At 37.3% G+C, this 27,601-nt stretch overlaps 2 protein-coding genes across 2 annotated transcripts in view; both read right to left on the bottom strand.

Annotated features, from left to right (window-relative positions):
* Window positions 1-300: 300 nt before the first annotated feature.
* Window positions 301-18,568, bottom strand: LOC107755546 (von Willebrand factor A domain-containing protein 2-like). The gene is made up of 14 exons (XM_016572416.1): window positions 18,514-18,568; window positions 15,137-15,197; window positions 12,254-12,328; window positions 11,361-11,494; window positions 10,542-10,651; window positions 8,474-8,668; window positions 6,555-6,688; window positions 6,339-6,468; window positions 5,621-5,676; window positions 5,421-5,528; window positions 3,556-4,134; window positions 1,920-2,471; window positions 1,701-1,823; window positions 301-455 (listed from the first exon to the last, which is right to left on the bottom strand). Exons 2-14 carry the CDS (start codon window positions 15,186-15,188, stop codon window positions 316-318), a joined length of 2,388 nt encoding a protein of 795 aa, XP_016427902.1. The 5' UTR covers window positions 15,189-15,197; window positions 18,514-18,568; the 3' UTR covers window positions 301-315.
* Window positions 18,569-19,159: 591 nt separating this feature from the next.
* The window catches only part of LOC107755540 (tudor domain-containing protein 1-like), a 15,705-nt gene continuing 7,263 nt past the window's right edge, over window positions 19,160-27,601 (bottom strand). Inside the window, exons 18-26 of the mRNA XM_016572390.1 lie at window positions 24,723-24,893; window positions 22,998-23,339; window positions 22,739-22,855; window positions 22,485-22,601; window positions 20,789-20,956; window positions 20,258-20,632; window positions 19,954-20,028; window positions 19,688-19,725; window positions 19,160-19,561 (exon numbers count right to left, since the gene is read on the bottom strand). Coding sequence (XP_016427876.1) covers window positions 19,502-19,561; window positions 19,688-19,725; window positions 19,954-20,028; window positions 20,258-20,632; window positions 20,789-20,956; window positions 22,485-22,601; window positions 22,739-22,855; window positions 22,998-23,339; window positions 24,723-24,893 — 1,463 coding nt within the window. The 3' untranslated portion in view covers window positions 19,160-19,501. The remainder of the gene's footprint in view (window positions 19,562-19,687; window positions 19,726-19,953; window positions 20,029-20,257; window positions 20,633-20,788; window positions 20,957-22,484; window positions 22,602-22,738; window positions 22,856-22,997; window positions 23,340-24,722; window positions 24,894-27,601) is intronic.

The raw sequence follows: 27,601 nt of genomic DNA, 5'->3' as shown, positions 1-27,601 counted from the left end.
CTGTAAGAAGGAGTTTTCAATATGACAAGCAGGTCCAAATCTCAGACAGAATATATGTTCATAAAGGGTTTTCAGTGCTGAATAAACTATACAAACAGCATCAATAACCCCTTAAGATTGACCACAAATAAAACAAAAGAATAAAAAATCCTAATTTAAGTCATTAATAGCATTTACAAAATTCATGAAATAGATACACATCCCGTTTGAAGTGTCACCCTGCGTGTTCATCAGCATCTTAAGTCAATGTGAATTTAGAATGATTTCTAACTCACATCGCTGAGCTGTGTCTCTGTCTATGTGTGTTTTTCCTCTTTATCTGTGCTGAACTGGGGATGCATGTCTCCTGCGGTGCTGCTTATAGCGCTGCAGCAGCTCTTTTTCACTCTTGTGCTGACGGCGCCTCAGGCCTGCAGGTTTAGGAAGATCTCCTCTGGATGGCTGCTCTCTGCTTCCTGAAAAACAAGTTCACAAAATACATAAATCAAAACACTTAAACACCCTGCCAACCCCTTGTCCATTCTGAAAACACCAAAATTATGACCCATCTGGCGGGCATAGAAAAATAAACAAATCATATTGAGCTCTGACATAAGCAGATGTGTGAAGCCATGTTACATCATGTTCATAAGATGGTTTAAATAATCAGGATTTACATTGCAATCAATCAGTTTCTTAATCAGTATTGTAGTATTATTATAAAACAAAAATATCTAAAACAATCTAACCTTAAAACAACACTAAAAATAAGTACAATTAGGTGAAAAATAGTACATGTTTTCAGATAATACATCTAGATTATTTGGTATTTATTTATTTATTTTCATTTTATAAAGCATGGAAATAAAATGTATAAATTACCATTTAAATGTTTTGGATTGATAAAGGATTGGGTTTGGGATTATGCTCACCAAAGCTGCACTGATTTGATCAAAAGTACAGGCAAACAGTAATATTATTACAATTTATAAATAACTTGTCAGCAGCCATTGCTCCAGTCTTAAGTTTCACATGATCTTTCAGAAATCATTCTAATATGCTGATTTGGTGCTCAAGAAACATTTCTTATTATTATCAATGTTGAAAACAGTTGTGCTGCTTAATATTTTTGTGAAACTAACTCATTTTTTAAAATTATTTGATGAATAGAAAGTTCAAAAGAACAGCATTTATTTGAAAGAGAACTCATCTATAACAAAACTGTATCTTTACGGTCACTTTTGATGAACAAAAGTATTAATTTCTTTAAAAAAACAACTTACTTAAGGGTAGTGTACATACCTTAAATAAGAAAAACTAAATGCTTTTACTGGTCACTTTTGATCAATTTAATACATCCTTGCAAAACTAAATTAAAAAAAACAAAACTAAAAAAAAAAAAAAAAAAAGAAATCTCACGACTAAATTGTGAGGTATCGTGAAATATTTATACATTTTTACCCCTTTTTTTGCCTTTATTTAGATATCAAAGTAGTTAGATTGGATAGGAAGTGAAGTAAGAGACAGAGAGGGGACAGGATGGGAAAGGACCAGGAACTGAACTCTGTTTGCCTGTGGCGCAACCACATTATGTGTTGGAGCACTATCTCATCTGTAACCTAAAGTAACCTAAAAATGCGAAAAGCTTGAATGAAAACTACTATATATTTATCAACTACCCACTATTGTCCAAAAACTAATTAGTAGTTATTGGTACTGACGTGTTTCGCAGTGCGGACCCTTCCAACCATTGCAATCACAGCGGTAGCTGCTGTTGAGCAGCACACAGATGCCATCATTCATACAGGGGTTTGGATTGCACAGGTTAACAGGTTTCTTCACGTCTAGAAAGAGGATCAAATTACAGAGAGCAACACAAGAATATAAATACATCAGAGATGAAAAATGCTTTCAAAGAGGAATATCATTCATCTCATTACCTGCACACACCATCTGTACCAGCACATCCTCAGAGTATTTCAGGTCATCATATGAAGGTACAGAGATCATGTGATCCTCAGAGCCGGCGATGCGGAAGAGAACCTCCTGCTGTATGTCCCCGATGCCGATCACAAACACTGACACTCCGCTATCCCGGATCTTTTGGGCAGGCACCGCTGCATCTTCCGCACTCTTCCCATCAGTCAGCACCACCACGGCCTTGTTGACTCCAGGCCGTGCTCCTTTCCCCACCGTCAGGCTTTGGGAGAGCACATGGAGCAGTGCTGAACCTGTAGAAGCCTTCCCACCCAGAAAAGCAGCGTCTCCCACCGCCTTCAGCACAGCGGAGCCCGAGTCATACTTGTCCAGGTCAAAGACCGTGACAGGCCGCCTCCCATAAACCACCAGTCCCACCTGAGCCACATCTCGATTGATGTCGAACTGCACTGAGGTGCTCCGAACAAAGTCTTGAAGGTGGACAAAGTTGTCCTTTCCTACACCACTGGAGGCATCCAACACAAAAACAAGGTCCAAAGCTTGACCCAGACAGCCTAGCGAAGACAAAAAAGAGCTTTAGTATAACAGTTAAGAATCATAACCAAACTAAAAAGAAAAATAGTTTACCTCCAAAATGTTTATCTGTTTGGGAAACCCTGCTTTAAATATGCATTGTCATATTTTAGTGTATTATGCTAAGAGTGTATTCAGAACATGATTTACACATTCTGATAAATGCATACCTTCCAGTTCACTTAAGAATTTGCATCCTAAAGGGACATAATAATTAAAAAAAAGTCTGAGATGGGAGGCTAATAAATATTCCAATGCTTTAGCTTTTTTTTTTTTTTGTTACAAGTTGTTTTGTTTCCCCAAGAAACTTGTGAACTGTGTTCACTTGCAAGAACTTTGCATTCCATTGCAAAACTTTTGCCGTGGCTGACAGTTACTTTTCACTAGTAACTTAAATTTAGTACATTTCATCTTAGTAACTTTGCATTTAATCACAAAACATGCATTCCCTCTCAAAACTTTGCCTTCACTCACAGTTACTATCAATATTATTACATATTACAATTTTTACACAAGTTTTGCTTTCCCCTGAGAAACTTTGAGTTGACTCACAAAATCTTTGCATTTCCTCAAGAAACTTTACGCTCAGGCAGCTTAAGCAGGTCAATCTCAGACATTACTAATTATGACTGAATTATTTAAAACATATTACATTTGCCTTCTACAAAAAACTCTGTAAGAGCACTAATTTACTGCATTGGGGTAATTTTGTCTCCGTTTTCGTCAAAGGTATGTTCTGTATAAGATCAATGAGTTAATGCAATGGTTCACATTTTCATCTTCATGTAACTCTTTGTTAATATACATTTTTGTCAGTAATTTTGTAGATGAGATTAATACTAGTTGCACAAGCTACTTTTATGATGCTTTTTGTCCTTTTTGACACATTTCACATTACATTCTGCTAAACATTTTTTTTTTTTCACTGAAGAAAGAAATGATAGACTGACACCAGAGTGACTAAATCATAATTCTGGGTTAACTTATTCCTTGAGGAACAACAATCTCAGATAAGCATTTTTGAGGACTTAACAGTGGTCAAAGTGAACAAGTTTAGATCTTTACCCTGGTTGTCGACACTGCAAATTTTGGCTCTTAGCTCTGGGATCTTTGCGCTCAATCTGTCAGGTGACTGGTATGTGATGGTGCGCTGGGGGTTCGCCGTGATGTTGTTTATTTCAGCCCTCATCCCGTCTGGCGCTACACCGATGATGAAGATCTCCCTGTCCCGTGCGTACTTCGCTGGCTCCACCACAGGGTCCGCAGACGGCGTTCCTGTGAGCAGCACTACCACTCGCGGCAGGTCGTCCTGAACGTCAGCGAACACAGGTGCGCTCTGGAAGCCGTGGCGCGTGATGTAGCGAAGGGCATTTCCAGCTTTGGTCTGCCCACCCCGATACTGCATGCCCTCAACAGCCTGGATCAGCTTTGCCGGGTCTCTGTGCTCCCCGATTTTGGCTTCTATCTTCACGTCACTTCCATACTGGGCCAACCCCATCTTCACAGGTGTGTCCGAACTCAGTACAGCCTGCATGAAATGCTTCAGGAAGGACTTGAAGCGCAAGAAACCCTCCAGAGTAAGTGCAGAGGAGCCCTCAACCAGGAAGAGCACATCCACAGAGCAGTCAAAACTCAGAATGGGAGCTGGAAAAAGAGGATATGGTTAAAAGCCACTCTGATTGACATACATTTGAATTCCATTCTCAGATCTAAGGAACATGCTTGACATACCACTTCTGCATTATCTCATGTTTAATTTTAGAGTTTAGTTAGGATCATGTGAGACATAACATTGTTAAAGGAGAAGGGCATATGGGCTCTACGCTCCTCTATCCATTAACACATGCAAAAATGCATTTACGAACAGCATAAACAAACAAAAAGATCCATCTTTCATTCTGTGGGTAAGTGAGGTCATCTGATCTAACCCCTGCCTGTGATGTCATTCACACTGACTGACAGAAGGAGGTTATGCGTGTCATCACATTCTGATTGGCCGGAGGATTCTATGTCAGTGTTACAATGGAATTCATAGGAACTGATGATGGCTTCTATCTCTGAATCTCATTTAGGAAACTTCCCCCATCTTGAAAATACGTGTGTGTGTGTGTGGTCAGAAACAAGTCTACACACTATTATTACTATCATCACTGCTAGATTTATAAACAGAACATATATAGAACATAAAAAAATGTGTGGTTGGTCACTACAGTTCATAGTCCGTATATGTTGCAACAGGGACCATGTTTATTCATAATTTGTAACACAATAGCAATAATAAAGAAAAATGTAATAATAATTAGTAGTAGTAGTAGTAGTAGAATCATTGTAATAACTTTTTTAATTAATAGTAATAACTTTTTTAATTAATATTTATAATTAATCTTTTCTTTTTTTAGTCACTGATTGTGTTGTGTGTATTGATGTTTTGGCATAAACAATAATAAATATGCATATAACAATCATAAAAATATTACTATTATTTTATTAATGTCTTTTTAGTATCTGCTTTTGTTGTGTATGTTGACGATTTGGCAGTATTGTACAATGTACAGTATATCATACCAAAGTTTTTATTAATTTGATGTTTGCATTTCACTCCACAAGGCAACAGGTTTACAAGTGTCTGACTTTGAGGGCATTTGGAGATTTGCAGAGTGGTATTAGCTCATAATTAGAGTGTCCCTTTCATCTGAGAGACATAAGACCTCTGAGGTGTATTTCAATCAGCCATGACCCAGCCCGAAAGCTGACCCCCACTGTAACGTGAAACCATGGGCTGTTTATGACAACTCCCACTCACACACACATATACAATCCAACCAAACCCACCAAAACAAAACACACACATCTCACAGTGAATGTGAGCCTGGAACAGCTCATTAGATGCCGAGGAGTGTGGGAAGAGAAGCACATGAATGTGAACTCACCACAATTGGGGTCACTGCCGTAGCCCGCGGGACACTCGCAGCGGTGCTTATCCAGTCCCTCAGATATACACGTCCCACCATTCTGACAGGGCTGAGAGTCACAGGGGTCTGAAGAGAGATGGGATCATTAATGTTAATCAAATTTGAATGTTTATGGAATTAAATATTCATTATTCAATATTTCGATTGTTAGGTCTTACCTGGACATATAGTCCTGTGACAGACAACAGGGTGTTGCCTGTAAACTTTGTTATACCTGTAATGCGAAAACCAGTTTCAATCCACAAATTTCTGTTAATTAACTTTTTTTTTTTACCTCAGGCCATGAAACCTCACAATTATAATGATACTACTACTACTAATAACAACAGCAATGCCTAAACAATAATAATAAACTATTACTATTGTTAATATCATTATTTGTGTGTGTGGGAGTGTGTGTGTGTGTATTAGCGTGTTAAAATAATAATTTTATTTCTTTAGTTAGTTAAAGTTCCTGAAAGACAATGTGAAACCACTATCACATTTCTGTTAATGAACTCCTGTATGTCTTACCTCAGGCCATGAAACTTCAAAATTAATAATAATAATATAACTATTTATTTATTTAATTTTTTATCAAATGTTTTATAAAACAACATGAAACCAGTTTCATGCCATATGATTCTGTTAATGATCTCCTTTAAGTTTCACCTCGGGCCATGAAACTTAAATATGAGCCTGGGACACTTCAAAAGAACAAAAACACATAATGTGATATAATACAAACATAAGCTCAGACCTGAGGCATCTCTGGGACTAATGATCCATGCTGGTGTGCAGTGGAGTCAGAATGTGCATTTTGTTAGTATACATAGTATAGTCAGACTTCAATTAGGCCAAAAGCATCTCAAGACCATTGTGTTTTGCTCCATTTACCTGTAATGAGGGCAGAGGGATGTGTATGTTGAGTATCCCTTGGACCCCTTCCAGCACATGAAGTTTCCCTGAAGCTCTTTGACTGTCTCCAGGGTTTTCTGAACACACGGGTAAGACTCCACTTTACACCCTGCAGATTTTACAGTGCAGGAAACGTTACTCGCTGTTCGTAAACACAAATGGTGCTGTTGATTGAGTCACAGGCGAGTTTTTTACCTGAAGGAACGGCAGTGCAGACAGATGAGGTGGTGAGGGTGGTGAAAAATCCATTTACAGCGTCACTGAAGTGCTCCGCGAAGAACACATGAGTGTCCGAAGGGCTGCTCGCCAATTCACGGAGCTCTTCCCATCTTAGGAGAGAAAGACAAGGCATGATTTAGCAGCTAATATGCATTGTGAAAAGCACTACAGTTCAAAAGTTTTTTTACGATTTAAAATAACTGTTTTCAATTTAATTATTTTTAAAAATGTAATTTATTCCTGTGATGACAGCTGAATTTGTGCTGATTTGCTGCTCAAACATTACTTATTGTTGAAAACAGTTGCGCTGCTTAAGACCTCAAACTGTTGAACACTTGTGTAAGTCACATAGTCAATTCCAGATTTATATTACAGGACATATGGTGCGGTAAAATTTTGACGATAAATTTAGAGATGTCAAAGCATATGGTGCTGCAAGAACTCTGAGGGGGTTAATTCATCTGAACCCAAACACACAACTGATACATTCCCAGCTGTTAGATACGGCCATTAAGGTGAGTTTATCCACTAATATTCCCTCTTCCTCCTGCACCTGTTGGGAAGCTGCCATAAAGCCTCAAAGTAAAGAGAAAACACAGGAATCATGCTATCTGCAGGATAACCAACAGCAACAACACACATCCAGGCTGTCAGCAGCCTTTTAGTGTACAATAACACACCTGTCAGTGAGACACTTCTGTGTCTGAGAGCTATCAGCAAATCGGTTCACTGACTAATAGAGCTGAAAACATTTACAATATGAAAGCACCTGTTCCCTGCAAAATGCTTCAGAACAATCATTAAAAAAAAACACTGAAAGGTACACAGAAGTACCTTGAAGTAAATACTATTGTATACTCTCAGTACCATGGTATATATTAAAGTACTACAGTATTACTATCTGATACCATCACTGTTACTGACAGAGTGTATTAACAAGGACACAAGGTAAAATACTTTATCATTCACACACAGTTGTGGACAGAATTACTAGGCCCCTTGGTAAATATGAGAAAATAATCAGATTTTTTTTTTTAATATCCTTTTATCTTTTATTCAAAAGATCTTATATTACAAAAAAAACACACACATCTAACCTTTCACTGAAGCAAAAACATTAAAAAATGGGGGTGGGGGGCCATTTTATTATTATAAAATAAATGAAGTCAATTATTGCCCCCCTTTTATTGATATATAAATTTCATCTCACTATAGGACCTGGTCATTTTTTTAGGGGTGCTAATAATTGTGGCCAATGTGTAGTGGAGAAAAACATTTATTTCATAATATGATTTCCCCTCTACCTTCAATTGTTTTATGTCAATGAAAGGTTAGATTTTTGTGAATTTTTTGAATGAAAGATCCAAAGAACACTATGTATACTATACTACACTATATATATATATATATATATACACACTACTTGTGTTTTTGTACATTATTTCCACAATAATTTGGCACTTTTTTATAACTCACAATATTTTTTTTTATTATTGATTTATTATTGACGGTTTTGTGTTGTCTTTAATCAGTAAAAATTAAAGCAGTAAAACAAATAATATATAAAGACTTTTTGATTACAGTTAATACAATTAAATTACAATTAATGAATTCAAAATAATATACATATATAGTATATATCATTATTTTTCAAATTACAGAAATGAAAATGAGATACTATAGTGCAGTTTTTTGCACTACAGTAGTGAATATGTGGTGAGAAAATGCTTAATTGTCATGAAAATAATGTCACAAAAATATCTTATATTTCCTTTAAGCAAAATACAATGTGAAATATGACCCGGACATGCTCTTGACAGATTTTGTGAAGCAGGTAATTAGAGATGTGAAGGTTTTATTTGGTTATTGATGTGACTGTAAATGTTTTGTGTTACCTGGGGTAACGGATCCCCACGGCAAACAGAGTCACTCCAGACAGCTTGAGCTCCGAGGCAGCCAGCTGCACTGCCCCCTGGGACTTTCCGTCAGATAAGAGGATGACGACGCGTGGCACTGTGGAATTGCGTCCGCCGGAAAACCCCTTCCTCAGAACGAACTTCAGAGCCAGACCTGTCTGTGTGCTTCCACCTCTGAGCGAGAGAAAGAGACAGACTTATTTTATACATAAAGCATTTTTAAGACATAAAACTGAGAGCCTAGAATATCAAAATGAACTACTGCCACATATCACTGTGAAATGATATTCCAGTCTTTATTACTGAGCTTTGTGGCTTGTCACACCTCCACTGTGGAGAACAGTAAATCAGATACCCAAAGCACCACATAGTCAATACTGCACAATGAATCTGATCTCTGCACTGCACTGATCTCTTATTACTTTAACTACAGCGGCCCCTCAGAAGTCTTAGGATAACACAGAAGCCTTTAGTTCCTTTCACTGCACTGTGTCCTTAATGCACCCCTCATGATGAAACCTAAACCAATTACAGCATTCTCAGATTCACACTGGCTGATGCTTTATCTTTGGGTTGATTCAAACTCTGCCTGACTTCTTTCCAGTGTTAATGCATTCTCTGAACTTCATAAATTAACACTTGATACATAAATTGGAGTTAACACTTAGCTAGCCAGTTGATTAAAAAACTGTTTTAGGAACTGCAACCAAATCACAATGTAAAGAATCTCACTTGTTTTTTTCTGACACAGAATGGGGGTCCAAAAATTTGGGACTCAAAATCAAATTTAAAGCCAGTAATAAAGGATTTGATGGTTTTAGGATTTGTGGAATATGTAAATCAAAGAAAAATGATGCAAAATGAAATAATATTTAAGATTCTGCACTATTTGAAGGTCACCAATTAAACAAGCAAATTTGTGTCACTGAACATGTGAATTCCTTTATACAGAAGATCAGAAATTGTTGTAAACTGTTATACTGATAATATTATTTTGTAATTGAAGCATCTGTAGTAGACAGTAGTTAAAAATGCAAAATGAAAAGCATTTTCCCTAAATATATTATATACAGAATATTATATAAATATAAAAAACTAAAGTCATGAAACTGTATTTTGCATCATTTTCCAAAATAATTACAATTACAATAAAATGTATACATTTTTTTATTATTATTAAATATATGTATATATTATTTCTATTTACATATTTTATATTTATATTTTTACATATACACAATATTTTCAATATTTTAATAGTAATTCTGATTACTGATGTAATTCACCTTTTGTGTTGTTTTTTGAATAAGCATAAAAGTAAAACACAACTGATACAATAAAATTGTAAATATTATACATATTTTATTATGTATTATTTTTCTCATTGCAGAAATGAGATTAAGATCATATAAACTGAATATTTATTTATTCATTTATTTTTTATGTACAGTATGTATGCATGTACAAAATACAGTTTCATGAGTGACTAGTGAATAACAGCTACATTTTTCACTGTCACCTACTGACAATACTCCTTTATCCTGTGCTGAAATACATGATCTCCTATATCCTACAGGGATACTGACTGACTGACTGCCAGTTGAGATGCAGACATGTGCACAGCTGGGCTTCTCTCCATCATCTTCACTCACAGTTGTTCCGCTAGACAGACAAGTGGTGATATTTTCATAGAGTGGGAATCTGAAACGGTAATTTCACAGCCTGTCGAGGGAGATGTGGTATGTCCTGACTGGGTGATGAGGTTCAGGCCAGCTGTGCACTCAGAGTGTAATTCAGCTACTAGTCATTACAGATCCTTGCACACCCTTCACCACAAAAACCATTAATTCAACCTCATCAAGCCGTCCATCATGGCACAGTGCACTCAGGCACACTTGCACACACATGCTGAGAGTGTAATGTAAACACAAGTCCCCCATGTCTGTGTTGACAAAATCGCCAAGATATAAAATAGAGTGAGGTATTTCTCATCCTCCACAGGAAGTGCTAAGGCCTAAAAGACACACAATAACACTAATCTCTGTACCTATAGTGGATTTTCTTCATCTTTTTCTTCAGCTCCTCTTTGCTCTTGTAAGAGTCTAGACTGATTTCCAGCTTGGGTGTGGAACCAAACTGAATCACGCCAACTCTCACCTGCCCAAAACAGAGAATGCTGTTTAAACACCACAAACAGGAAGAGGACTGAACATAATGATACCAGAAGTTGAAGATAAGCCATACAAAAATTTAAAGGTATACAGTGTTTTACAAGAACATACTATTTCAGTCTTAATACTTCACAATTTCATGTGTTACTTGTAATTTCTTTGTACTCATTTATTTTTCTTAGTGACATTTTTGTTTACACCAAATATTTTTAAGGCTAGTTCACCCTCATGTCGTTCCAATCCTGTATGCTATTTTTGGTAGTGATCAATGGCTGTCATATTCCAAAACAATACTTAAAAAAAAAAAAGAAAAAGAAAAGATCAAAAAAGATAATTTATATGACTTATGTGTCAAGTCAAATTATAGCTCTATGTGAAAATTAATTATTCCCTATTAATGGACATAATTCTGATTGGGTTATTTCATATGCAAAAAGAATGGGGTGAACAAGATGTGCGTTAAATATCGCATGCGATTTATCGTGCAGCCCTAGTTAATACACTATATTTTTACAAAATGTACACAAAAAAAATTTAATAAGTGCTTTTTTGGTGTTTTTTATTCTTGTTAGAGCCTGATCACTATAAAAAGCAAGAGTTGCATAGTAAAATTATAGCATAGTCGATTAAAACTACACAAGGTTGAGTCAATTTTGGGAGAACTTTTCCCTTAATCTGAGTTTATGCGATCTGACCTTGTCTGTGCTGACATCGAGAGCCTCACACAGCTTCAACACGTAGTGGCGGGACCGTTCAAATCCTCCTTTTCCAACGCTGTAAGAGCTATCCATCACAAAGAGAATATCCACCGCTGCAGAGCACTGCATCACTGACCACACACAGGAGAAAACACAAAGTTTACCCATCTGAACGCCATCTTTAGCTACTGAATGGTCACTAATGTATAGTATTAGTCTATGAAAGTTCAGACTGATTAACCCAATGGCACATAGAACAACACAATGGCGGTGCAAAACAGCAACATGTTCACATAAACACTGGCCTGTATTTGACACACGTAAGCAGCTCAAAGGTCGCCTGTGGCATGTTCTAGCAGAGATAAATACTCACAAACACATTACAGCAAGTTTGTGCTAGTCAACTGGCTAAATTATAATCCATGTAGCTGTCATGTTAGAACCCGCCGCCTGTCATAAAGAAGGTGATTAGACAGACGGCATGCCGCTGTCTGTAACAGCACACACTGATGAGGACACAACATAGACTTCTATTGTTTTTATGTAACACTAAATATAATTTCTAGAAGACAACATCTGGGGGCAATTTTGTCCCTAAATTATAGGTAAGGAAACACACAAACTCTCACAGGCTTTCTGTGTCTCTGCAGAGTCATACCCTCAGACGTTCAACATAAAACTAAACCCTCTCTTTACAAGTAAACACAGGTTACGCTCTCACACATTTATATGGAAACACATTGGCAGTAGATTAGTGGTTCTTTAAACAGACATGAATTCTTCTATTCTAGAAATACTTTCAATGCTGTCCATCTACACGACAGAGCTGCTGTGTAAATGTTTGATTTGATTTTCTGACTGAGAAAGAAAAAAAAAAAGTCAACACTCACTTTCTCCAGCAGCATTTATCTTCATAATGGTTTCAAGATCCGTCTGCATTTCCTGCACAGAGGAAGTGGACCAAACTATACAGAAAGAGATACTGTCGTTAGTAGATAGTAGTTAGTAGAAAGAAAACTTACCAAAAAACTCTGATATCTGATATATATATATATATATATATATAATAATTTTAAAAATGGTTTTAAAAATAGTTTTTAAAGTTTATAAGCTGTTCAGGTTTATAAAATTGGCCAAGAATGGGTCATATTTCACTCAAAAATCAAAAGAAAAAATAGACACATTTTAAAAAAGGTTAAAAACAGCCTATTTAGAATAGAATACCTTTATTGTCATTGCACAGCTGTACAATGAAATTTTGGTTCTCTCATTGGAAGTGCACACTCACAAACAAAAAAGGAAATATAAACAAATTTTTAGGATTAAGGTTATTTTAAAACCATTAAGCACTAACCCTAATCCTTGTACTGTCATTGCAAAAATAAATAAACAAATAAAAAATTGTAATTGCTGTAACAGAAAAAATTATATATTATTAGAAGTATTTATAAAACATAATAGTATTTCTTATACTGCCTATGGTTATTTTATTAATATTTTTAAAAAGTTAACTAACAGTTTTACTAAAAAGTGTTACGAGAATCACACTTAATAAACAAACAAACAAATAATAACAACAATAAAAATATGGTCAATTGTCATGAAAATAATGCATTACAATACAACACAAAAAACCTGAATGGTCCTAAAACCATTTTCAGGTGAAATGTGACCTGGACATGTTTTTGGTGTTACTGACCCAGGTACTGCCTCAGGCACTGTCAAAGTCAACAACAGTTTACACAAATGAATCATTTGAGCACAACTTCTAGATAACTGAGCTGACCTCTGGCTCTAAGACACAGCTCCACATGAAACTCACTAAACATCCTTCAGAGGGGACTAATTCAGAACAACTGGCATTCCAGCAACGCCCACTGGACATGAAGAGAACGGTCAGGCTGTCCTGGCCCGTGTTTGCTGCTCGAGTGAGCAGGGTTCAGAGCGACGTGCTCTCTCAAGCATACAATCGCTGATTGAGAAGCAGTGGCCATGTGAACAGCCCAGGGCAGAAACGAGAGTGAAGTCCCTGCATAACGCTCCTGCAGAGTGGAGTGTGCTTGGAAATCACATACTTTAATCATGTGCTATTGTCTCCTAACACTCATGGCATCACAAGGAGGGCCGCTCTCAGCGCCTTGCCATGGTAACAGGCCTCGGCCTAAGAAACCTGCAGGACCCCACGGGGGGGATGAGGGGTTGGGGGTGTCAGGGAAAAATTATGAGGCCACAAAATGTTAATGGGTTAATTCCACTGACGGTGGAGGTGAATACAGATCTGGATCATTCTAAGTCACTGCTATTCTCACAAGAATTACAGAAAAGAAGAAATAAAGAGCAAAAAAAAAATTAAGATAATTCTATTTCATTCATTAAGGAAATTAGACATCAAAAACATTTGAAAAAAATGAAAGAAAAATTGAAATGGAAATTGAAAAAAAAAAATTACAGAAAAGGAAAGGACTGATAACTCTGGAAAGGGGATGTCTAGGATTTTTTCACATGATAGATGACTAGCATCAGTGATATATGGCTCTGAACAAGCCAACTTGTACTAGGTCACGGTGAATCTCCCCTCAAACCCTGCGGTGATCCTCTCTGACAGGCTGCACTGTGGAACCAAGAGACATTTTATCGCCCGTTTTATGCAGACTGCAGGACTAAATCCCTCCTCAGATTTATGGCATATGTCCAGGAATGTAATGGGAAAATTCTTGAGGAACACACGGGTAGATATCTCAATTCAGAAACACACTCCAACAAAATATACAGAGTCACAGAAAACCCTCAAACCCTGCGGTGATCCTCTCTGACAGGCTGCACTGTGGAACCAAGAGACATTTTATCGCCCGTTTTATGCAGACTGCAGGACTAAATCCCTCCTCAGATTTATGGCATATGTCCAGGAATGTAATGGGAAAATTCTTGAGGAACACATGGGTAGATATCTCAATTCAGAAACTCCACACTCCAACAAAATATATAGAGTCACAGAAAAGTTTAGCTGAGGCCTCAGCAGGACAGCCAACAAAATATAAAAACAATGTAAAAATAATTATTATAAACAAAAACATATTACAACATCTTCGCATCTATTAGTCTGATAAAACCTATTCCTCACAGGGCAAATGCTGTTGAAGTTAATGTACTTGTTGAGTAACAAACATCAGGCTGAATTTCCTAGTTGAGGGCTATAATGAATTATTTCGGTCATGACAACTAGTGTTTAGCATGGAAATATACATGGCAATGTTAATGAGTTTTGTCATGGCAGAACAGATCTGCTACGCTGCTGTTGCTGCTGTGGCAGAGATCCACAGACATGCTTCTGTGAGCATGTAAGAAATACTGCTGCTGCTCATATAACATACAGTACATGAAATTACCCCCATATATAACAGATTAAATTACTCTGTAGCAGATCTATACAGGCAGAGCTGGGGAAGGTGGATGGTTTCTGAAGCGCGCTGCAACTGCTACAGCAAGCACTAGTGGAGTATTTTGAATCTGATGCGAAAGAAATCAATCAAGTTGCACCATGTGAATGATGCAGCAATTATATCATATTGAGTTAGAACCTATCGGCCTTCATGACAGACCACTGTATTTCCTATATTCTTACATATATCTCAAGTCACTAAGCATAACACATTTCTAAAGTAGAATTGCACAATTAAAGATTAAGAAAGATATGAATTAAATTTCTGTACTTTGCAAAGATAAAATAAAATGTAGTGTTTCAGAATGCCAAGTACTCAGTTACCTCTTCTTACCTTGACCAAACAGGAGCATAAGAAGAAGATGCAGCCAGCTACTAGAAGACATTTTTAAGCCCTGAAATGTGAACAAAACAAGAATCAATTAAAACTGAGGAAAAGAGTCTTGCAAGAAGTCTTTGAAGAGGCCAACTACTGAGCAAGTGTACCAAAAAAAAAGGCTTGAGAATGCTAACAAAGAGAAAAGCAGCTGTGAGTGAGATTATTAGGGAAAACAAATTTGGGAGAGAAAGATTTCTTGGAATTTCACTCATGAGTTGGTGGGCTTGAGGTTAGTGGGGCAGCAATTTTTACTGATCCTCTGGGGCACTGGTCAGACAAGTAAGGAACTTGGGATGGGAAAGAGCCAGTCTGCGGGCTATTTTGAGATTAAACACAACCAACTAATGGCTGAGGGACTCAGGTAGCAGTGGGCTATGAAGTCTGCACCCTTACGCATTATAAAATGACTGACAGAAGTCAAGGCCATCACTACAACTCAAGAACTCATGGCAAACTCTTTATGGGTGGCCTGTCCACTGAGCCTAATGAGTAGGCATTACAGGGCCCCAAACATTGTTCCTAGCTGTCCTCCTGATAGCAGGCAAGCTCAAGTCTAAGCCAGTCAAACTGTCGTCACATCAGACTAATCATTTACCCGTCTGTGTTTTGAGAAAAGTGGAGGGAGAGCCCAGTGATGTGTGGAGAAAACAGCATGATACTGTTCATCTCAGATTAAGTCTCCCTGCAGTCACAAAATCCTCCAGCTAAGGTCAAAGTTCACATCTTTAAGAGCCAAACTTTATTATTAAATTAAACATGTTGACAAATGCCAACTGGCGGCACCAGACAGGAGAAGTATTCACCGCTATGGGTCACTGGATTCAATCTCAACGCCTACTTGTTCTGCTCTGCAATCAAAGTCAAACCGACAACCATCCAAAACCACACTGTTAAAAAAAAAGAACTGGCTCATGTTTAGACTACCAGAATTATCTACTTATTTGCAAATTAATTATGCATTAGCCACAGGATGACATGATTGTTTTGAAAGAACTTTTCTATTCAGCAAGGATGCATTAAATAGATCGAAATGACAGTAAAGACATTTCTAAAATTACAAAAGATTTCTATTTCAAATAAATGCGCAACTGTTTTAAAAATTTATAATAATAATAAATGTTTCTTTAGCAGCAAATCAGCATATTAGAATGATTTCTGAAGTATCATGTGACACTGAAGACCGGAGGAATGGCCACTGAAAATTCAGCTTTGCCATCACAGGAATAAATTACATTTTTAAAATATACCGAAATAGAAAACAATTATTTTAAATCACAAATATTGCTGTTTTTTAATGCAATAATGCAGCCTTGGTGAGCATAAGAGGCTTCTTTCAAAAACTTTTTTTTTTTAATCATATCAAGCCCTGGACTTCTGTACCTGTTGAGTACAAGTTTTACAGAAATCAAAGGAATCATAGACATCCATAACGCAACTTAAAGACACCTACTAACACACATCATGGCTTTTTCAAGTTTACTAAACTTCCTGAACGTAGTCTTTGTAGTTGATAAAAGCAGATAACAGTATAATTCTATTCATGCTAGTGTGCATTCAGTGGAATCTTTTCTTTAAATGTGTTTGAGAGACAAGCAAAATGTGTGTGTGTTATGTCTGCACTGTTGTATCTGATTGGTCAGGTTCCAGGTGTTAAGAGCTGTTTTAAGGCAGAGTGGTTATCAGTTTTGGAATGAAATGAAGTGAGTATTGAGGCAATTCTGACCCGTGAAGTCACTCTTTGATCGTCTCACTCACAGTTGGACTTCTAAAGATACCCACAGAGCACCACTCAAGAGAGGAAACTTTAGGAATGCCACCTGACATTCTTAAAGATAGAATCTGTTCTGTAAAGAATCAAATCCAGCAAACTGAGAGAGAGACTTTTGGACAATTTAGTCACACAGGACTCTTTATGAGCCTTTAGAAAGTTGGACTACAGTTGTTGAAGGGAATCTGATAAAATCTCAGCCTGATAAGGGGCATTTCCTGCCTGTGAATGAACAGCAGGAAGCTGGCAGCACTTGTTCAGGTGCCATTTAAAAGAACCTTCTTTGAGACTGATAATCATCTGGACTCTTAGAGCACCGCACAAACCTGCCATACGATAACCTTGACTAACAACCCGTCTCGGTCTGTGTAACAAGTGGAGCCGTCTAGGGCCAAGGAACCCAGTAAGAGTACTGGCTTTGCTCTCCTAATTCTTCTTTATTCCCAATTTCATACATTCCTCACTGTTCTAAGCTTTCACTTTTCATTATTTCCTACTTTATCTATTAACAACTCCTAAGCCGAGATGCCTTAACTCAGAGCTTTTCAATTTTTTTAGATGCTATGGACCCCCAAATACAATCATCCTTGTGTGAGCAACCCCCTCTTAAAATTTAAAAGGTAGCTATATATTTTTATTTAACTTTTATCTTAAGATTTTGTTTTTCATTTCAATAAATTTGAATTTATTTAAATTTGATCAATTTCTAAAAGATTTTCTCTAAACTTTTCCACACTCTCCATGCAGCCATTGGACACCAATTTGAAAACGACCTACCTTTAATAACTAGATAGTCATGTCTTCCTGAAATCCACTGAAAGCTATTTAATATCATTTAGAGTAATAAACTACCGTTGTATGATATTTTTTAAATATATTTATCTGACATTGCAGAGCTTAAAGGGCAATGCTTGTTAATGGACAAGACAGGTGTATGCAGCTGCTTGATCCCCAAGTAGAGAGCAAATGACCTGACCAACACTAGACTCTCCTATAATCACAGGAGCGACAGTAAATGAGAAGAAAAGCTGAGGATGAAAGGACACAACATTTAGTTGGCTCCTTTTGAGTTACTCCCTATTTAGGGCTCGCTTATTAAAACTAATTTGTGGCAATCTATTTGTATTTGTAGTCTAATAAAATACACATTGTTCTTTTCGTTTTGTATTCTGACTGTTTAAACAGTTGAGGTATTTATCCAGTTTTACAAATCTTTAAATAAAACAGTTGATTAATCCTATTGTCGCACAATTTTGTTTCCAAGCAACACGACTAAACATTTTTCTGTACGTTAAGCAATGAGGTCTGTTTAATCCAGGGAAAATGAATCGAACATTTTTCGCTACGTTAACCTCAGGACCAAATTAAACTTATCAAACTACAGCACAGTAATAACGCGCGAGACATTCTTGAATTAGGGTTAGATTTCCTGCGCCGCTGCACAGTCCATTTTTGCGCGTTAAGTTTCGGAATAACGACAAACTTTAGCTCAGAGAAATCTTCAAACAATTATATTTCAAGTTGGACACATTAAAAACAGATAATTCATGAGTAAATGACTCACCTCACCGTCCTGTTCTCGCCGCAGGTACTTAAGTGCCAGTCTCCAGTGTTGTAACCCAGTGGTGAACAGGAGAGGGTGCTCTGCTCTACTTCCGTACTGACTTCATCCTCATTCAACTCAAGACCCAAATTGTCTCAAAATAAAGTTATTAAAAAGTGTCACCAATTTCTCTAGCATAAAGTTATTACAATAATAATACAACAAAAAATTGTAATTGCATGCGTTTCTTCCATGGAAAACCTCAGAATAGTTCTAAGAAGTTCATAGCATCTTACTTCATACAATAAAAGCAAATGGTGAATCGAGACAGGTATATCTATGTGGCTAGAGTGTGTTTCACAGAAGAAAGTCAGTCCTACTAGTTTGAAACATGTGAGTGAATGACACTAAATTGTGGAAAAACTGAGAAAAATCTAATTTAATGTTCATCATTTGTAAGTCGCTTTGGATAAAAGCGTCTGCTAAATGACTAAATGTTAATGTAAAAAGGTTTGCTCCTTTGCTAAATCCTGCCATTTTTAAAGGCTAGCATGACCAATAAAAAAATAAATGAGCATTCCGGATATTCTATAAAGAAAAAAAAAATGACTTCAAACAAATTTATTTTTTATTTTTTAATCAAGACACACTCAAACAAAACTGGCCTTTGATAAACAAAAAACTGACCATGTAGAACTTGAAAACTGAATGGCAGTGCTGCATAATTCACGGTTAATAGTTATTTTTTTCCATTGGCTCGAGAAATAAAAGCATGAACATTATATGTAATAAAACACCAGCAACAATAATGTTGGTTCAATATAAGAAAAATAAAATACCCATGCCTTTCTAAGAATAAAATCTATTTTATCAAGTGCTGACTTAAAGACTACAAACATGGTTTGACATCACTGATACATTAACTCAAAAAAAAAACTGAAGGAAGAAAAGAAAACTGGCAGTGGCGGCCATTTGTTTTGAACTCGACACTGAAGATCTTGATGGGTTACTATTTGGTTCCACCAACTTGTTTCACAAGGAGGAGAATCAATTTCTCGATGTGGTCAATCTGAAAGAGAGAAAGACATTTAAAAGCTAAATAAATTACAGTCCTGTGTATGTCAACCATGAATATTGGCTTGCATTTGCTTTCTTAAAAAAAAAAGTCACGAGTTGTTTTTGCAGATTTCCCAACCTTTTGTTTCAGCTCAAGACAGCTGCATGTGTGAGGACCTGGAAGAGGAAAAAAAAAAACTAATGTAGATAAATTGACAAAAGTGTACGTTTGTATTTTAAAGCTCATACGAGTATATCACGTTGCCACTTAAGAAGAAACCAGCAGTTGGTCATGCACTAGTCTAAACCACTCAGAATATTTGACTGTCATTGATTGCCCGTCACTATTTTTACAATGCTCAATATTTTATAAGTTTCAGTCTGAGAAATGAAAATAATACCCACCATTGCCGCTTTTTGTGCTAATAATATTGTGCGGCTCAGTGCATTCCACTGCAGTCATTGTCTTGGACATGTTTTCTGAAATCAGACATAATAAACGTTTGACAACTGCTCCCCTGGATATGATGACAAGGCTCCTTTTAAATAACACCTTTGCGTTACAGCTGAGAACACCAGGTGGAACAGCACCTGTGCATCACAATTTCATTGCTAAAGATCCAGGGCAAATTCCTGCACAAGCCCTGTAAATACCTACATTAATACACATCTTGACAACACAAATTCTGCTCAATGTTTAATTCCTCACCTGGTTCCTCAAGCCTGCAGCTGGCACTTAAAGGTGGGGCTTGATCTTCCAGGTGAGGTTTCTTAACGTTTGCAGATTGAGGATGATCTGCGGGCTTGATCGAGCTGACAGTTTGTGTCTTCCTCTGATCTACATCCTTTTTTTCCTCAACAACAATGGCAGGTGGCTTCGAGTTAGCCTTGCTTTGTCCTTTATGCAGAGCTCCAAGGATAATAGAATTAATGTCTCCGTCAGCCTGACCAGACTGCTGGGTAAGGGTAAGCAGGTTGGAGGTCCCATCAAAGCCCTGCAGAGATGCCAGGACGCCCCCGCTCAACTGAATCCCAAAGAGTTCCAAAACTTCAGTGGGCCACACTGTAGGGAAGTTCTCTTTACCTGTGAAGGGAAAGAAGAAGAAAAAGAAAAAAAAACAGATCACAACCATGACTCAACATAATTATAATAAGAAACCTAAATCTGTCCTCTGACCTACAAGGGTTTTAACATTGGCAATGATTTGTGCACGTAGATGAGTTCAGGTGGTAAGCTTACCTGCCAGTGCACATCTGACGATCTGGAATGGATGCTGGAGAAATTCTTTGGTGATGGGAAGGATACTGGAGACAGGGACTGTCTCCATGTTCCCATAATCGGCATAAATTACATGTGCATGCTTGCTTGTTACCTCCAACACAACAGCTCGGTACCAATTTTTGTCACCTGAATGATCAGAGTTGAATTTGACTGGTTTAAGAATGCAACCAATGAATCCTTACCTATTACTTTAAAGAGTTATTTTGGAATGTTTTATTACGAATACCAGCTTAACCAAGTATTGTAATTCCTTTATATTTTTAACAAGTCATGAAAATGATCATGGAAGCTGCATTCATTAAAAAAAAAAAAAAAAAAAAAAACAGGGTATAAAATGGGTATATTGTGAAATATTACTATTAAAAATGTTTTTTTTCTATTTTATATATTTTAAAATGTAATTTATTCCTGTGAAGGCAAAGCTAAATTTTTAGCAGCCATTACTCCAGTCTTCAGTGCGACTTGATCCCAGAAATCATCCTAACATGTTAATTTAATGCTCAAGAAACATGATTAATGATGAAAACACTTATGCTGCTTAAAGGGGTCATATGATGCGATTTCAATTTTTCCTTTCTCTTTGAAGTGTTACAAGCTCTTGGTGCATAAAGAAGATCTGTAAAGATGCAAAGACTAAAGTCTCAAATCCAAAGAGATATTCTATATAAAAGTTAAGAGTCAGCCACGCCTACCTAAAACAGCTCGTTCTAACACACCCCCACGTCTACATCACGATGTAAGAAGATTTGCACACCATCATGCCTGGAGCTGATCCGTGCTGGTCGCTGAGGAAATACATTAACTTCGCGCTGTGGATCAGCTTTCACCGTGGACGAAGCAAAGTCTAGCCCGGGGTGGTCACATGTGGCTGCCGCAAGCCCGCCGGACGCTCCTTCGTCGAATCCGCCGGCCGTGCCGTTCTCAAGCCCGCCCACCTTCGCTCACTCAAGCCGGCCTCCGCTCACTCTAGCCCGCTCTAGTTCCAGAACAATCCAACCGGCCGGACAGGGCATCACAATATGGTAAGGGGCGTAACATTTCTGTCACACGCTTGAAGTATTCGGCCAATCACAACGCACTGGATAGCTGGCCAATCAGAGCACACCTCGCTTTTCAGACCGATGAGCTTTGTAAAAATCTACGCGCTTCAGAATGGCAGGGCATAGAGGAGAAACAATAGTGTACAGTATGTGGAAAATATTGTTTTTTGAACCTTAAACCACAAACACACTTCATTACACCAAATACACCAAATAATTTTCTTTTTAGAAACATCGTATGACCCCTTTAATATTTTTGTGGGAACTGTGATCCATTTTTTCAGCATTTGATAACAAAAAAAAAAAAAAAAAGTATTAAGTTAAACAATAGCATTTATTTGAAAAATTTCTTGTAACTATGTAAAAGTCAGTGCTGCCATTTTTTTATCAACTTATTTCATTCTTATTAAAAGAAATTAAACTGACCTTGTTAATTAAACTGACCCTGAAACTTACTGACCCCAATCTTTTGAAAGGAAGCGTAAGCTATAAAATACTGCTGCTTCTTTGAAAATATTTACTATATAGATTAATAACACTACACATCATGTAAAGTTGATGATTCCATCTATTTAACCTAGAAAGAGTAAGCCATAGGTGAAAGTGAAACTGACCTGAGAACTGCGCACAACAGGCGGCTCCTGGCAAAGGGTGGCACTGATTGGGGATTGACTGTTTGCTGCAGTACTTCGCAACATCGGTCATAACAGTCTTCAGACCCTCTACATTCACTGGGGGGACAAAAATCAGCTGAAGGTAAAGCATAATTATTCTAATGGCCATGCTATGATAGTTATGTTAATACAACCATGATCATAGTTGCTCTAGCTAGACTTTATGCTTTAAATGTAATACAATGAGTGCAAACCTTGTCCAGGATTCATTATGTAAAAGAGACTAGGGCTGATCACTGCTGCCACCCTCGGTTGGAAAGTGTCAGTGCAAGACAGCTCCAATGTCTTCCAGTTCAAAGGAAAAGAGCCGACTAGATGACAGTAAACATTTAATTATACACAAGAACAACAAAAACCCGACTTGCATATTACTAGTAATAGCAATTACAAACAGTCTTGATAAGATACTTAAAGCATATATAAAAGGTTTTAGCATCAGTTATGCTAACTTACTTGATGAGGTTGAATCTTCTGTGTCTTTGCCAACTCCCTTGTTAACTTTCAAAGGCTCTTCAGCAGGTGGATTCTGATCAATGGGTTTAAGGGTGGGCAGATCCTCAATCTGATTGGTTGGTTTAGCTGGCTGCACTGGAGGCTGTTTCACCTGTCCATAAGGTTTAGCTAGGTGCTCTGAGATTAGCACAGCAGCAATGCTTTTTCCAGAGCTCTCCAGATCCACCCCATAACCCTTCTCAGTGATGGACAGCACTTTGCCACTCAACGGCTGACCAGCACAAAGACCCTGAAACTTATGCACTGCCTCTTTAGTCCACTGACCCTGCACTGGTTCCACTCCTGCACACACATATGTACAACACATTTAAAATTTTATATACAGATTACATACTTGCATATTGAGAATACTAGAGCCCGACCGATAATTCGTTTTGCTGATTTTATCAGCCGATATGAGCCTGTCGCAGATATATCGGCATCGGCGAATATGAACAACAAACACCTATATGAAATTTTTTTTTACATAACATTTAACGCAGATAAAATGCTTTTAAATGGTGTAATTACTTAGTTTGCTACATTAGCAGGGCCCTATGATTTCCACGATGCAGAAAACGTGGATGGAATCGCGGAATTTAGTCATAAAAATTTAATTTACTGTATAATGCGGAATTTCACAGAATTCGTCATTTTTGATGGGGAATAAAAAAAAACAGGTCAGTACACTTAAATCAAATTGCAATATAGACTAGTGTCTGTGAATATTAAACTGCAAAAAGACTATTTAAATAAAAATCCTCGTTCTTAATTCAAGTTATATTGTTCTATTTGTGTTTAAAGTTATTTCTAATCAGTGAAGTGAAGTTTATCGTTTAGTGGACTGATGTGAGACTCATTTTGGATAAAGTTTGTTAAATTGTTAAATACCCTGCCTCCATTACATATCTTTGTCATGTCATTAAAAGTGTTTGATCACATTTCAGTGAAAATTACAAAAAAATATGTTATGTATGTAATATTCTGTTTATGTATACAGTATACTGTATTTTACCAGTCAAAAGTTTAAAGACACGAATGGAAGTGTGTCCAAAAGTTTGACTGGTACTGTACTACAGGGTCGTAATTTCCACTGGGGACAGGGCCCACAGGGTGAGCACCCTCTGCTGGCCTCACTAACACCTCTTCCAGCAGCAACCTAGTTTTCCACGGAGGTCTCCCATCCAGGTACTGGGGTTCCACTGATGTAGAACATTCTGTCCAGTGCAACTTTATAAAATGATTCTCTCAAGTCTTGGCGATCGGCCCCTATTAAACAATAAAGAAAGTAAGACATCTTTTTCTTATATACATAGTTTAGTAGCCTACTTTTCTTTTTGCCAGAATTGATCATTAATCAACTTGATTATTTCCTGGATTTTGTATCACCATAGTCCCTAAATGTATGTACATGCAGGAAATGGGATTCAAATCAAAAACATTTTCCCCCATTTTGTGTCCCCCCCCACTTCTCAAGCCAAAGTTACACCCTTGCTGTACTATAATATACACACATCGATATCAGATTTATTTTACTCCCTAATATCGGTATCGGCCCCCAAAAACCCATATGGGTCGGGCTCTAGAGAAAACATATTTGTTTACGGTAGTTAATGAGTGGAAAACAATTTAAAAACACATTTTGAATGACTCATAGACAAACAGACAGCAACAGAGAAAGCAAACCTGCAAGCCAGCAACGAATTGCTTGGAAAGGCAGTTTGAGCAGGTTTGGTGTGATGGCCTTTAGACGTGCTGCCTCCACCTCACAGGAGTTCCCATAGTCCACAAAATAAACTCTGGCCTTACCCTCTCCACACACTTCTAATACCATGGCCCTGTACCAGTGGGCATCTCCTGCAAACAGGGAGCAAAAATATTGAAAATTCAATCTGTACAATAATTTGTCTTTTTTTCCTGAAAAAAATATTTTATTTAGCAAGGATTAGGGTTGCAAAGTGGCGGAACATTTCCGGAAACTTTCCAAACATTTCTGAAAATTACCAAAAATTTCTGAAAGTTTCTAAAAAAAAATAATAATAAAATAAAAAAATAAAAATCACAGAAAGTTCCCAAAATTTCTGGAAAGTTTCAAAAATGTTATGAGCATTTTCCACCCTTTTGCAACCCAAGCAAGGATGCATAAATTTAATGAAAATGGACAGTAAAGACTTTTACAATACATTGCTGTTAGAAATTATTTCCATTTTAAATAAATGCTGTTCTTTTGAACTTTGTATTTATAGAAACAGAAAACATATTACACAATATTACCATTGTTACAGTATTTTTGATCCCATAAATGGAGCCTTGATAAGCATAAAAGTCTTCTTTCAAAAGCATTAAAACTATCATACCGACACCAAACTTTTCAAAACATATCTAGGATCTTAAGTACACAGTCTCAGCGGTCAACTTTTCTGATTCCAGTAAATTAAGTTTTGATTCAATACAGGGGAAAAAAAGGTGTCTTTTTGGTAGGGCTGCCCCCTAATAGTCGACTAATCATTAATCGACCACAAGAGGCTTGGTCGACCAAAATTGTACTAGTCGCTTAGACGCAGAAAAAAAATCCATATTGGCGAAGTCACGCAGATCATTAACAGCTGGTCTATGGTAATACAGTACATCGGGCAGGACATCCAAACACTCGCCTATCATTCTTCCACCACAAATATGGCTTATCATCTGAAATATGTAAGTATCAGCAACTTTTACATGGCTGCTATGTGTGCTGTTCAAGTGACTGTGAGGAGTGTGGAAGCTGAACAGCAGCGCACACTCACTGCAGGACATATGGAGGCGCCGGTGCGCTCACTTACTCCTAAAATACTCCATAATTTTTGCTCATACAGCTAAGAGTAATACATCTTTCAAATCTGTAAAGACTCTACGTTTATTTGTGTGCACTCACAATAACAACAATGCGCTTTTGTAAAATAATGAAAGCAATGAGGATGCGCTTTCTGCCGTCTCGGTCTCTGTGAACTTGAGCGCGAAACTCCGTGTAAATCTTTGCTTTACAGACATTAAAGGGTTAGTTCACCCAAAAATGAAAATTCTGTCATTAATTACTCACCCTCGTGTTGTTCGAAACCCGTAAGACCTTCGTTCATCTTCGGAACACAATTTAAGATATTTTTGATTAAAAAAGCTCTCTGGCCCTCCCATAGACAGCAAGGTAACTACCACGTTCAAGGTCTCGTAGCTTCCTAACTTTACAGTTGAACCACTGATGTCACACGGACTACTTTGTCGATCATCTTGGTACTTTTCTGGACCTTGAACGTGGTAGTTACCTTGCTGTCTATGGGAGGGTCAGAGAGCCCTCAGATTTCATCAAAAATATCTTAAATTGTGTTCCGAAGATGAACGAAAGTCTTACGGGTTTGGAAGAACACGAGGGTGAGTAATTAATGACAGAATTTTCATTTTTGGGTGAACTAACCCTTTAAAAATATATCTATAGAGAGTGAAATGCCTACTTTCAAATGAACCAATTCAAATGGAAAACAAATATTCTCAGATTATGTGATCCGTATGAAACATACAGGCACATCACTACTGCAGAGATGACAAGTCAGTGGCTAAGTTTACATGCAACCAAATAATCCGTTTGTAATCGGATTGATGGCTCAATCGGACTGGAAAGCCTTCATGTAAACACCTTAATCGATCCGATTGAGCTCGATCGGAATTAAATTTTGATCCGATTGAAGGGGGTGGTTTATTCCTTTTCTAAAAGAGTGGTGGAACTATGTCACTTTGTAGGCAAAAACCCAGAAGCGAGTTAGCATTTTAGCACTTCCTGTTCCATCATCCCAGAGTCAATGGGTTTTTCTGAATGGGATTTTGGTTAAATCCCTAAAATAAGGTCCGTGGTTCACACAGGCTCAAGATACTTTCACATTTTAGTCTACGACATAAAACACACCAGTTACACCCCACTCGTGATTTTTTGTAACGGTTACGTTTCTTAAAAAACACGGTTGCTAACAAGTTGCTAAATGGGAATACAGGTGCTGTTGGAGACATTCAACATCATGCCGAACAGTTTATCAATTTACAGTATTTTCCAGTCGTAGTATAATTTGTAATATTGTAGAATAACCAATAGTTTCCCGCATTTTATATTGTTGTTCGACAATGTTTTTTTGTTTTGCCCCGAAATGCAACACAAGTCTTCGGATGGAAGATGATCGTTTTATCGCTTACTGATGCGGAGACTCTGGGTTTGTACCAAAAGGTAAACTCGTATTATGATTATTCCATGTAAACACCACATTTACCGGCTTAGTCACAGTGAAAGTGAAACTTTAACGATGCATCGTGCTTAAAGCCACGTTAAATTTAAATGTTTACAGCCACATGAAGCTGTTAGAAAGCATATGAGAATTTCCTAGAAACAAGGATAAAATAACATTTTGTGTACCCACCCTAACAAAGCTGAAATGTGGTATTTAATTCACTAAAGTAAGTTTAATCTTACCATATCCAAAAACTCGCTCACTCTGCTGTTATTTAATAGATTAAATGCACTAGAATTTTATTGAATAGTACGTGGA

The sequence above is a fragment of the Sinocyclocheilus rhinocerous genome, unplaced genomic scaffold (assembly GCF_001515625.1).
Source record: "Sinocyclocheilus rhinocerous isolate Xijiao unplaced genomic scaffold, SAMN03320098_v1.1 scaffold140, whole genome shotgun sequence".
Lineage (NCBI taxonomy): Eukaryota > Metazoa > Chordata > Actinopteri > Cypriniformes > Cyprinidae > Sinocyclocheilus > Sinocyclocheilus rhinocerous.
Note: the sequence above shows the minus strand (reverse complement) of the source record. Positions and strands in the feature narration are given on the sequence as shown.

What these genes read in the sequence shown, in the direction of transcription:
- LOC107755546 (XM_016572416.1), bottom strand. Translation starts at nt 15,188, where the DNA reads ATGTCTTCTAGTAGCTGGCTGCATCTTCTTCTTATGCTCCTGTTTGGT. An exon ending in GATAAATGCTGCTGGAGAAA is followed by an intron (nt 11,495 to 12,253) that starts GTGAGTGTTGAC and finishes GTGTGTGGTCAG; the next exon opens with TGATGCAGTGCTCTGCAGCG. An exon ending in TCGATGTCAGCACAGACAAG is followed by an intron (nt 10,652 to 11,360) that starts GTCAGATCGCAT and finishes TGTTTTGGGCAG; the next exon opens with GTGAGAGTTGGCGTGATTCA.